We start from the raw sequence: 13,635 nt of genomic DNA, 5'->3' as shown, positions 1-13,635 counted from the left end.
ATAGGATGTCCCTGGCATGGTAACCCTGTACTGCCGCGGAGTAGAGTTAGCATGGAGGAGCCCACCTCGGAAATCTAGGATAGGAGTTGTGTTGTCAGGAGTACCAGCAGAGAGCCATGGCGACTGAAAAATGCCACTTGAGTGGTAAGATAGAGCCCACATAAAAAACCAGCACGGTCCCTGGGACGAGCTGCCATCAATAAAAGGTGGCAACTGAAGTCATCATTGAAGTGGATCCCGAGACCACCAGCTATGAGGAAATATGCAACAGGTCAATAATTACCTTCTCCTGACGACAAAATGACCATAGACAAGTCCGCCCAATAGAGCCTCTTGCTCGGGAGACTGGTCGCTAAGGTGAGCTGTACGTGACTTCAGGGCGTGGAAAAAAAAAAAAAAAAAAAAAATTTGTCTGAAACACCGTCTGTACGAATAAGTATCCAGAAAAGAATCATAGAATGGTAGAGTTGGAAGGGACATCCAGGGTCATTGGGTCCAACCTCCTGCTCAGTGCAGGATTCACTACATCATCCCAGACAGATATTTGTTCAGCCTTTGTTTGAACACTTTCATTGAAGGAGAGCTCACCACCTCCTCTGGCAACCTATTCCAGTCATTGATCACCCTTCACTGTCAGAAAGTTTTTTCTAATATCTAATTTGTGTCTCCTCTCTTTCAATTTCATCCCATTACTTCTAGTCTTTCCTTGTGCAAATGAGAATAGGGCTGATCCCTCTGCACTGTGACAGCCCTTCAGATATTTGTAGACAGCTATTAAAGGGGTTGTCCCGCGCCGAAACGGTTTTTTTTTTTAACCCCCCCCCCCCCCCCCCCGTTCGGCACGAGACAACCCCGATGCAGGGGTTAAAAAAACAAACCGGAGAGTGCTTACCTGAATCCCGGCGGTCCGGCGTCTTCATACTCACCTGCTGAAGATGGCCGCCGGGGTCTGCTCCCTCCGTGGACCGCAGCTCTTCTGTGCGGTCCATTGCCGATTCCAGCCTCCTGATTGGCTGGAATCGGCACGTGACGGGGCGGAGCTACACGGAGCCGGCATTCTGCACGAGCGGCCCCATTGAAGACAGCAGAAGACCCGGACTGCGCAAGCGCGGCTAATTTGGCCATCGGAGGCCGAAAATTAGTCGGCACCATGGAGACGAGGACGCCAGCAACGGAGCAGGTAAGTATAAAACTTTTTAAATCTTCTGTATGGCTCATAATTAATGCACAATGTACATTACAAAGTGCATTAATATGGCCATACAGAAGTGTATAGACCCACTTGCTGCCGCGGGACAACCCCTTTAAGTCTCCTCTCAGCCTTCTTTTTTGCAAGCTAAATAAACACTCCCAGATCCTTTAATCATTCTTCATAGGACATGATTTGCAGACCGCTCACCATCTTTGTAACGTCTCTGATCTAGGACTCTATGCTTCTCTTAATACATCCCAGAATTGCGTTTGCCTTTTTGGGTGCTGCACCACATTGTTGACTCATGTTCAGTCTATGATCTATTAGTATACCCAAGTCTTTCACATCTGCTGCTTAGCCCAATTTCTCCCATTCTGTATGCGCTTTCTTTATTTTTTTTGCCCAGATGTAGGACTTTGCCTTTTTCCTTGTTAAATACCATTGTTAGTCACTGCCCATTGTGCAAGCTTTTCTAGATCTTTTTGAATACTTTCTCTCTTCCCTAGTGTTAGCTATCCCTCCTTGCTTTGTGTCATCAGCAGATTTGATCAGTTTCCCATCAATTCCCTCCTCAAGATCATTTATAAAAATGTGGACCACCACTGGACCCAGGACAGAGCCTTGTGGTACCCCATTTGATACATTCTTCCACTTGGATGTGCAGCCATTTATGACTACTGAGTACGATCACTCAGCCAGTTGTGAATCCACGTAACGGTTGCCTTGTCAATCCCATATTTAGTCATTTTTTCTATAAGTATAGTATGAGATACTTTGTCAAATGCTTTACTAAAGGTCAAGATCAACTATATCCACCGCATTTCCCTGATCAACCCAGTCGGTGATTCTGTCATAGAAGGAAATTAGATTCGTCTGGCATGACTTGTTTGTTACAAACCCATGCTAGCTCTAAATACTCAATTTTCATCCAAGTACTTCCATACATGTTTAATAATTCGTTCAAAGATCTTTCCCGATATAGAAGTCAGGCTCACAGGCCTGTAGTTTCCTGGATCCACCTTCTTTCGTTTTTTGAAGATAGGGACAACCTTTGCCTTTTTCCAGTCTTCCGGGACTTCTCCTGTTCTTCAGGAATTTTCAAAGATTATGGCGAGTGGTTCAGCAATTACCTCTGCTGCTTCCTTTAGTATCCTAGGATGTAATTCATCTGGACCTTGAGACTCGAATTCATTTAAGTTAGCCAAGTGTTCCTTCACCATCTCTTTGCTTATAGATAGCCTGCATTCTTTTGTTCTCCCAATAGCACAGGGAAGATCAGCTGATGTTCCATCTACTTTCTGAGAGAAAACAGATACAAAATAGGAATTTAAAAGTTCGGCCTTTTCAACATCATTCTTAACCAATTCATCATTTTCATCTCGTAAGCATCCAATAGCAGCTTTGACTTTTCTTTTGACATACCCCCAAAATCCTTTATTGCTTTTGGCCTCTGTTGCAAGCCTCAATTATTAGCTTTTCTGACACTTGCCCTACAGTTTCTGCAGACTGCATTATATTCTTCTTTAGATATTCCCCCCTCTTTCCATTTGATAAACATTTTTCTTCGTTCTCAACATGTGTGCAAGTTCTGTTTTCATCCATCCTGGTTTCTTTAAATGCTTCCCATTCTTCCTTCTTTTAGGGATTGTTAATGATTGTGCTTTGAGAATCTCATTTCGTAATATTTCCCAACCTTCTTGGACATTTGTCCGTAAGAACATCCAGTCATTGGCTTCTTCCTACCCTCTGAGTTTATTGAAATCTGCCTTTCTGAAATCCAACCTTGAGGTCCGAGTTTTTGCAGGTCTCCCCCCCCCCCCCCCCCCCCCGCCTTTATCCAAAAATTAAAGGGTAGCATTATCATTGCCTCCTAAGGTCCCAGCCATCCTTACTTCCTCAACCATTCCCTCCCTGTTGGTAAGAATTAGGTGCAAGATAGCAGATCCCCTTGTTTTCTCTTCCACCTTTTGAAAGATAAAAGTTGTCAGCAAGAGCGGATAAGAATTATAACAGAGAGATTCCCAACAAATGTCTGGATAGTTAAAATCTCCCATATTTACTATGACATGATTTTTTGAGAGCTTGGCCATCTGATGTAAAAAGAGTTCATCAATATCTTCTGCTTGTCCAGGCAGCCTATAGTAAATACCTACAATGGTGTCCTCTCTGTTCTCTCCTTGTATTCATACCCAAACAGTTTCTACAGAACTACCACACTCTGAAGTTTGAATCTCTGAAGATGAATGTTTTCCTAACATACAACCCAACACCTCCTCCCCTTTTTTTTTTGGTCTGTTCCTTATAAATAAGTTGTATCCTTCATGCCTTGTATTCCAAATCATGTGCATTCCACCAAGTTTCCGTGATGTCTAGGACATATTTCTCTTCCTGTGTTAGGAGCTCCGATTCTCCTTGTTTGTTTCCCATGCTCTGTGCATTTGTGTAAAAACATTTTAGTTTGTGATAGGTGTCTCTTGCTCCTCTACTTGCCTTCTGAGATTTTTGTGTTCGTTCTTTCTTTCCACCTCTAATAGCAAGGTTCTCAAATGTATTAATTAGCTGTATATTTTTACCTGGCCTTTCACTTACATTCCCATATTGTTCTAGTTTAAAGCTCTCCCAATGAGTGTAGCAAGGCACCCCCAATAAGTGAAGCAAGGTGTCATCAGCAAGAAACAGAGCTGAAACTTCAGAGAGCTGGAGGCCTTCTAGCTGTCGATGTAGTTTAACAGCGGCCTCCACAAAAATCCAGACTTTAAACACAGCCTGCATAGCCCCACAGTGAAGAAGGAAGCGGATCGATTGCAGATGCCAAAAAGAGAAAAGACACGTTGCGTTCCACAACCGTGTCTGGTTGGAGTCCCACGTTGACCAGGACTGAAAAGCTTGAGGGGAGAGGCTCGCGTTTCCCCGGGTCCATTGTCTTGAGGAAATCATATATAGATAGACTACCGTCAACATGTGGGGTACTTAGAACACTGGCACAACTGTCCTTGCCTAAGGCTGCATAGTTGTGAAAAGAACTTGCGCCAAGCGATTCTTCAGCCTGCCCCAGGCAGGCTGTCATTAAATGACCGTACCGCTGTTAGAGTGAGAAGAAAGCATCACAGGCAAATGCATGGGAGCTACAACGAGAATGGGATATGGAGACACAGGACTCAAAAACACCAGTAGTAGTAGCAAGATCAGGTCTGCAGGGAATTCTGTCCCAACAGGACTCATCCGTGCATCACAGACTCCATGAGTGACCCACGCCCAACTGAACTAGCTGTGCAGTCAATCTAAAAAGCAGTAGATACTGTTTGGGTCCTGAAATCACCTCGAGAGGGATTGGACCCATAGTGGTTCAGCGTCTCAGAGCTGACAAGAGGGGAGCCAGTAGAACCCCAAACTTCACACTATAAGTAGACAGAACAAGACTGTTCGTACGATGAGACATTCTGCAACTGGGCGTCAATCTCATATCGTGGTGAGAGCACATATTATGCGGCTCTGTACGGCCCCCCCGCCTGCGCCACTCCTGTAAACTGAAATTGCACCAAAGCTGTCTGCAAGTAACTGCCGGCGGGCCACGATAGGGGAGCTAGCAGTTAGGTAAGGCTCGCCCATTCCAGAGCAGAGATGAGAAGCAATGTATCCGCAGAAGTCCTGTGTATAGCACTCTTTCCATACGGAAGGTACCAAAGGTCTCAGCAAGGCCCGAGTAATGATGAGAACCAGTTCGAACAATCTTGTTCGTCAGACAAGATAATCTCTGGCTGGATGTAAATCTTGTACTGTAGCGAGAGCACCCATTGTACGTGGCTCTGGCCGGTCCCTGTCCGCTTGTCATGCCGGACACGGACACTGCACTAAGGCTGCCTGCAGGGAACTGCAGGAGATTGCGGAGATGAGGAGCAATGTGTCAATCGAATTCCTGTGCAGAACACTGTCTTCATATGGAAGGTACCACAGGTCTCAGCAAGGCCACAGTAATCCTGATCACCAGTTCAAACACTGTTTGTAAAAAGAGATCATCTCTGGCTGGATGTAAATCTCTTATTGTAGGGAGAACGCACAAAGTAGCTCTGGCCGGCCCCTGTCCACATGTAATGCCAGAAACACACACTGCAGCAGGTTCCCCCCACCCATGGAGACACAGATGCCCCAGAAACAGTCATCCCCCCCCCCAACCTTTCAGTGCCGCAGCATTCGGAACCACGTGGAGGGTCTAGGGAAAGCAGGGTGCTAACCCTTTGCAATCCAATTTTGGATTCAGGGTTTCCTAGGGGGCTTTCTCTTTCCGTAATTTTACAATGGCGCCATCTGCTGGCTAAAGCCAGTACTGCCGTATGTGACATGCTGGAGAGGCCCCCCCGACAACAGAGCAGCCAGTAATATACAGTAAGAATACCCTGCCGGACGTCTTCAGACATCGTAGCTGTACAGGCTTCAATCAGAATGTTGGAAGAAGTGAGACAGTGGATGGAAAGGGTTAAAGCAGGGAGAGGACAGGGAAGGAAGGAGAGAGGATGGGGATCATACTTACCTAAGAATACTCATCCTTCCCTGAAGATTCTGCAGAGATCTAATTGTAGCCGTGCCTCACTTCTGTCATGGCCTCCGTTTCCAGGAGAGTTCCCCACCACACTCGCCATCACGGAGGATGGGACTTATTCCAGGGTGGGGAATACTATGGCTGGCGGGAATCGATCTTTTGCACTAGGCATGACTGAGCCACCTTTTTTTTGGGTGGGGCATAACAGCACGGCATAGACACTATACTGTTCACCCTTCCCGTGGGAGGCCAGAGAGAGACCCGTCTCCCTCCAGTCCCACAATCTGTATTTTCCTGAAGACCTACATTAAACATTAGGTTAACAGTAGGTTAAAAACAGAGCTAGCTTGGTGCCTGCAGGAGGGGTATAGCTAAGGAAGAGTTAACATTTATGCTTAGTGTCGCCTCCTAGTGGCAGAAACTATACCCAAGGTCTTGCTGTGTCACCCAATGATATGAACGAGTTTTTGTTTTTTTTTAACATATCTAACAAAGACGTCTAGTCTGGCATCTATAGGTTGTCCTGCAGTCTGAATACCTCGTTATCACTCTTATCCTCCCTAAAATACTCGATGTCACAAACCCCACCTTCTCGGTTCTCTCCCTCCTCTCTGGAGAGGTATGTTTTACATGTCGGGCAACAGAGCAGCGCTGCAGCGTGTCGTCTGTGAACACGGAGTTAGGGCTTGTATACATCAGTGCTCACCCCCATTAGGGATTTTTGTTTATCTGTTTCGTCCTCTGCTCCAAAAATGGAACAGAAATATAAAATCCCTCTCAGGCAGTTAACGCTGGTGTGAAGGAGCCCCAAGTGATTACAGCACTTCTTACTCCTTGTAATAGAGGCAATATCTGATTAGGGAGACAGATTATGGGAACTGTATTCTTTTACGTTGGGACCCCTCTACAAGCCAAAATGAAGAGCCACTCATAGTGGGTCGGTTGTGGAAGAGCGGAGGACAGCCAATTCATCAATAAATTACAAGTAATACAGAATTTCTCACAAAATACCCCAGCATTATAAAATGAAAAAAAAAAAACACTAACAAAACGAAAGAAAAAAAAAAAACCCATAAAATACCTGTATCTGTAGAAATATCCATGGGTTCTATTCCATTTTTCACAGAGTGTGAACTAGACGTATTTTTGGAAAACTCTGGAGATCTGCCATGAGCTTCGTAATTTAGCCTTCTTGTATGGGCATGCTCTGTCTTCAATGGCTTCTTCGATACACAGGTGCCACTGGCTGTGAACTTAAACACCTCATCCTTGGATGAACAAGGCTTACTACCAATGTGGGCTTTTTCATGGAAACAGTGCTTCGTGTGATAATGATGTTGTGCACCATTAGCATCAGAAAAGGACTTTGAGCAGATGCTGCACTTGACAATAAAATTTGTGCTGCCAGAGTCTCCACTCTTCTTACAAATATGGCTACTTATTCCTTCATGGGTTTGGTCAGTTGTCGAGCACAATGAGCAGCTGTACCAAAGTCTTCCTTTCGCAAACAGTTGAGTCAAGCATAGGGCTGTGTCCTCCTTCCGCTTAGCTTTGTCAGCATATTGTACTAGACAGCCACAAGTCAGGCGGTTTTTGGCTCCAGTAGAGGACTCTTCTGGTCTTTTAGATGGGGACTGGATCTGATTTGGAACAAATCCATAATCTAAGCCATGGAAGCTCTCGTAGTGGGCAAGAAAGTCCTTTTCGTCATCAAAGTAGAGATCCTCACAGAGGCCACAGAAGAACTTCATCTTCAGGTCTCCATCATGTTGACCCTGGCAGTGTCTGAGTAAGGTGTCCAGCTTATGAAACTTCTTTTTACAGGCATCACAGAAGTATTTGTGGAACTGATGTATGCTTAGAGACTTGCAGTGCTGCTGGACAGTCTCTTCCGAATCAAACATGTCTTCACATATATGACACTGCCACATGCCTTTAGCAGACTGCGGTGGCACTGCTGGGCTTTCTTCCTCTTCCAATTGTCTACAAGGAGCAGATGTAGAAGGCTGTTCCGAGACATCATCTTCATAATAAAACGAATGCCCCGCATGGCAGTCTGAAACATGTGCCATGGCCTTTTCAATTCTTGCCAGTTCTACGTGACATATCTGACACGAGAAGCGGAAATTACTCAGGTGTGCCCCCCCATGGAATCTGCTCATATGCAGGCGAATAACGCCCAAGTCTTCAGCAAGCTTGCCGCATACCATGCATTTGTGGAAAATTCTGTTGGCTGTCATAATATGCTTTTCAGCAGCTTTCTCCGAAGGAAATTGTCGAAGACATTCGCAAAACCATGCTTTTGTTAGGACATCTGGCTCATTTTTCACATGGCAGTCATTAGTAGTTGCTGTTTGATTTTCTTTTTTGCATTTTTGGAAATTACTACTAGAAATATTATCATGTAAGGTCCTCTTGAGTGTGCAAGGTTTAAGTCTAGCGTTTGCAGCAGACGAGCAGATATCAGATGGTGTTTTAGCTCCTTCATTGATATAACAGAAGGCCAGGATAGATTCCTCTATACAGGCAATCCGCTTTACGTTATGGTTGTTTTTTTCAACATGCCTTGCAATGTGAGCGTCAGTACTTAAAGCTTGTCTGCAATATGGACAATAGGCGTGGAGTTGGAAGACCGCAGCAACATCTCCTATGCTTTTTTCCGAGAGGGAAACTGGACCGGCTTTTCGGCACCGTGTTCTAAATTCAACAAAACCAACATACAAAAGATAAATACAAAATAAAACCTTACTGTGCACCATATTTCTTAGTATGGCATGTGCCCGCTAGAGAACATGCTACTGATAAATAGTAAATTGTCCCTGGCGTGATGTTGGTACGAGTACCAGGAACCTTTAGTACTGAAGCCTTACATAACTGTATTAAAGGTGGTTTTCCCACATAAATCTTTAATACTAGAGGATAGGAGATAAGTGATAGCTGGGATCAGGTGATGCCACTTCTACTTCAGCTGACCAATTACGCTGCACTTACTGCAGGCCACCGGGTGCTAGGAAACACTGGTAGTTGAAGACTGCAGATTTTGACTCGGCTTTGGATGCGGAAATGCTGTGGAATTTGCCACAGAAATTCCACAGCATTTCCGCTACATGTAAAGAGGTTATCCCAAACACATTAGCTATCCTGCAGACTGCAGTCAGTTCCGAACTTCTGGTTAAGCAGCTCCCATCATGTCCCTGACTGCAAGTAGAGTCAGAACATGAGACCTCACTAGTAGTCATCAGAACCTGTGGACTAACAGCAGCCCTGGTTAGCGAGATCTTGTGCTTGTATACCGCCAGGGATTCCAGGGAGGTGCCAGGAGCATGACAAGAGTTGTTTGACCACACAGACCAGATACTTGTAGGTTGGGTCATTTACATAGCGTGCCTGTGATCTACAAAGCATTTAGATTTTGTTGGTCACATGCACCAACAAAGGTTGTGTTTACATAGCTCTTTTTATAATCTGCAGCAATTTACAGAGCAATGCATGTGGATGGGATTTTACACGCCAACAAAGAATACAGGACATGTTAATTCTGTTGCAGATTTTCACCCTTCACACAAGACATAGAATGAAATCCGCAGCAACATCTTGTCCACCCTTCGGCCAAATCACTCACCAGGCAATATGCTGAGAACACAGCTGTTCATACTGGTTTTATTCACCTGGTACAAGTAATACAGCCAATGCTTAAAATGCCCTCCTTGAAAACGTAAAGGTCAGATTAAATCCCTCCTTGTCCCCATTATAAAAGCGGCAGCTCAAAGCCTTAGAGCCTTCCCCATCATCATACAGCGGGCAGGGACACTTTACAGCTGCTACTTGTGTATACAAATACTTTTTGCCGTCAGCCCCGATCCATCAGGTAGACAACAGGTTAGGATTACGAAAAAAACAACGCAAAAAGTTTGACTAGAAATCATGTAAACTTCTCTAATACTCTATAAACATGAAAAACAGGACGACACGCACCTGAAATGAGCGGTGAGCTCCTGATAAGAGCGGAGCTCCAGGCGACAAGACGAACAGACGATATGGAAAGACACGTCTTTACAAAGACCAATCAGAACGTTTTTTGCATACGTCGGCATAGGAATAGGACATGGAACTCCCTTCTCATCTGTAACAGAAGCAGAGACAACAGGTCAGTGGAAGGAAAGCTCAGCTTATTGCGCTAAAGTCCGGGTATTATAGCAGCCAGGTTATAGCATGTGGTCTCATCCGAGCTTCTTAACGTCACCATTACATTTAACATTTTTCTGCTTCTTCCAGAATAGTGGAAGGTATGGATACAGGAAAATCCCCATTGATATAAACTTGTTTTATTTCAGTTTGCTTCAATTCCATTAGTTTGTTTTTTTTACAGAAAGAATAGGACTAATGTGCAGGAATGTTTCTATCCAAAATTAAAAATCAGAAGGAATTAAAGAAAAAAAAAATAGAAATCAAAAAGCCACATTTGCCACCCTAGACGCGTCACTGGTCAGCCCGTGAACAGGAAAGAGAGAAAGGGGAGACAGCCATATACGGCGCCCGCAGCGACACCGTCCCCTGGCGAAGCTGACCAAACACCAGCACGCCCCCTCATATGGCAATGCGAGTACCAATATTGATGTACGACAACAGCGCGTCACCTACCCATACCCCTGCTTCCCCTTCCCCCACAACCACCCTCTGTTTTGACTTCTGTGCTGCTTTTTCTGCTGACATCTTCTCAGTACTAAACTGATACTTTCCTTTGTTATAAGTTTTCACCAGCTACAGTTAGGGCCAGAAATATTTGGACAGTAACACAATTTTCGCGAGTTGGGCTCTGCATGCCACCGCATTGGATTTGAAATGAAACCTCTACAACAGAATTCAAGTGCAGATTGTAACGTTTAATTTAAAGGGTTGAACAAAAATATCTGATAGAAAATGTAGGAATTGTACACATTTCTTTACAAACACTCCACATTTAAGGAGCTCAAAAGTAATTGGACAAATAAACATAACCCAAACAAAATATTTTTTGGTTCAATATTTTGTTGCGAATCCTTTGGAGGCAATCACTGCCTTTAGTCTGGAACCCATGGACATCACCAAACGCTGGGTTTCCTCCTTCTTAATGCTTTGCCAGGCCTTTACAGCCGCAGCCTTCAGGTCTTGCTTGTTTGTGGGTCTTTCCGTCTGAAGTCTGGATTTGAGCAAGTGAAATGCATGCTCAATTGGGTTAAGATCTGGTGATTGACTTGGCCATTGCAGAATGTTCCACTTTTTTGCACTCATGAACTCCTGGGTAGGTTTGGCTGTATGCTTGGGGTCATTGTCCATCTGTACTGTGAAGCGCCGTCCGATCAACTTTGCAGCATTTGGCTGAATCTGGGCTGAAAGTATATTCCGGTACACTTCAGAATTCATCCGGCTACTCTTGTCTGCTGTTATGTCATCAATAAACACAAGTGACCCAGTGCCATTGAAAGCCATGCATGCCCATGCCATCACGTTGCCTCCACCATGTTTTACAGAGGATGTGGTGTGCCTTGGATCATGTGCCGTTCCCTTTCTTCTCCAAACTTTTTTCTTCCCATCATTCTGGTACAGGTTGATCTTTGTCTCATCTGTCCATAGAATACTTTTCCAGAACTGGACTGGCTTCTTGAGGTGTTGTTCGGCAAATTTAACTCTGGCCTGTCTATTTTTGGAATTGATGAATGGTTTGCATCTAGATGTGAACCCTTTGTATTTACTTTCATGGAGTCTTCTCTTTACTGTTGACTTAGAGACAGATACACCTACTTCCCTGAGAGTGTTCTGGACTTCAGTTGATGTTGTGAACGGGTTCTTCTTCACCAAAGAAAGTATGCGGCGATCATCCACCACCGTTGTCTTCCGTGGACGCCCAGGCCTTTTTGAGTTCCCAAGCTCACCAGTGAAGAGGGGGAGGGAAGGCAAAAACAACATTTAAAAAAGTTATTTTTTGTATTGTCATAATCATCTCAACCTGAAGAAAAGGTCATTACGTCATTTATGTTGCATGATTAGCGCTCTTTAACCCCTTAAGGACACGGCCTATTTTGGGCTTAAGGACGCAACGATTTTTGGCAGATTTTCATCTCCATTTTTCAAAAGCCATAAATTTTTTATTTTTCCATCGATGCGGCGGTATAAGGGCTTGCTTTTTGCGTGGCGAGCTGTAGTTTTTATTGGTGCAATTTTTAGGTACATAGACGATATTGTAAAACTTTATTTTAATTTTTTTTTTAACAGCGTTAATCATGCAGCATAAATGACACTGTTTTTGTGCGAGTCGGTACGATTAGAATACAAAAATTTTTTTTTTATTTTTTGAATTTTTTTTTCTACAGTCCTATAACTTTTTTATTTTTCCATGGATGGAGCTCTCTAAGCGCTTAGTTTTTGCGAGACGAGCTGTAGTTTTTATTGGTACCATTTTGGGGTACATACATTTTTTTAAAATCACTTTTATTGCGTTTTTTTGGGAGGCAAAAAGCTAAAAATTAGAATTTTGTCTTTAGTTTAGTTATTTTTTTTTCTCTAACGCCTTTTTGCCGTGCAAAATAAGCAGCATGTTCAACTTATTGTACGCGCCGTTACAGATACGACGATGCCAAATATGTGGGATTTTATAAAAATTAAAAAAAATACATTTATCGCAATATGAGAAAGGGGGGAGCGGGGAGAAAGCAAAGGGGGCGTATGGGACAATTTGAAGGGTTAATAGCACTGATCAGCAGCGCGGCTGGTTGCAGCTGTTGCCTGCAGGTGTCAGCTGCAATAAACAACCGGCACCCGCACTGTATGAAAAGAAGTCACCCTGCAATCTCTCTTCACATGTACTGCGAACCCGCAGGACGTAAATGTACGTCCTATAGCGGGAAAGGGTTCAACACTGCTTTCTCTACTAAAATGTAAGCAAATCAATTGGCAACCTGCTGGTGGGGAGGGAAATTTCACCTTCAGAGTGCCTGCCAGTTCTTCCATTCTTACCAGCACAATATAACTACAACCCAGGGATTCAGCCCTACTGTGGGGATCCTCCAGAGCTGGCAGTGCAGATAGCAAAAGTTCCCCTGCACAGGGATCACCATGCGTTTACAGCCCCTCACCTCTTCAAACTGGACAGGTCTAAAAGAAAAAAAAAAAAAATTCCTTCTTCATCAGGGGCCACCCTAGTAGTGGGCCTCCAGTGACTAGTGGACATAGGTTAGTTCTGGTTAAAAAGAAAAGAAAAAAAATAATGCTAGTTATGGGGCACTTCTTTTAAATGCCAATGACTTTTGCATTGAATCCGCCATCTCAATAATACAATATGATGAAACAAAGTATACAACCAAATGTGAAGTCCTTAGCCCATACCTTTGAAAACAATAGTTTTCTTGAAGTGATCATTCGCAGACATGTGTTTCAGACAGTCATCTCTTTGGTAGAAGAGTAGGAAGCAGGCTGGACAGGCGAAGCACTGGATTAGCAGTGAAGGCAGCCGTTTCTCATGGCCATCAGCCAACGCTGCCTACAAGACATGTAAACAGTACTTCAGGGACTAAACCCATTCACGAACGGTCAACGGAAAGGTGACAAGCTCCATGTCAGTGGCAGGAAAATATACAAAAAGGTTAGTTGCTTTAATACTTCTTAGTTTGACTGCTATCATTAATTTATTGGGCTATCCACAAGGTTTTTGTAAAAACATTTCTGTAGCCAAAGCAGTTTCTTCTTCACTTTTAAAACCATTTTTAAAACCTCTTTTATCTTACACATTCTAGTAAATTTTTTTCTGTTACTCATTCTAGTCACATAGCGTTACCCTAAAGGTGTTGCTTTAAACTGTATTCTGACAGATAATCATTCCCCTGAACACCAATTGGAGCATTTAAATGCCCCTGAAGAATTGACCATGGCA

General features: G+C 43.9%; 1 protein-coding gene across 3 annotated transcripts in view; it reads right to left on the bottom strand.

The window, feature by feature from the left end:
* Positions 1-13,635, bottom strand: part of LOC136628289 (E3 SUMO-protein ligase ZNF451-like) — a 43,285-nt gene that overhangs the window by 12,815 nt on the left and 16,835 nt on the right. For all 3 annotated transcript variants that reach the window (XM_066604092.1, XM_066604084.1, XM_066604075.1), the window contains 3 exons: positions 13,092-13,245; positions 9,705-9,852; positions 6,811-8,426 (listed from right to left, as the gene is read on the bottom strand). In XM_066604092.1, coding sequence (XP_066460189.1) covers positions 6,811-8,426; positions 9,705-9,852; positions 13,092-13,245 — 1,918 coding nt within the window. The remainder of the gene's footprint in view (positions 1-6,810; positions 8,427-9,704; positions 9,853-13,091; positions 13,246-13,635) is intronic.

The sequence above is a fragment of the Eleutherodactylus coqui genome, chromosome 1 (assembly GCF_035609145.1).
Source record: "Eleutherodactylus coqui strain aEleCoq1 chromosome 1, aEleCoq1.hap1, whole genome shotgun sequence".
NCBI classification, from domain to species: Eukaryota; Metazoa; Chordata; class Amphibia; order Anura; family Eleutherodactylidae; genus Eleutherodactylus; species Eleutherodactylus coqui.
This window is presented reverse-complemented; position numbering and strand designations above follow the sequence as displayed.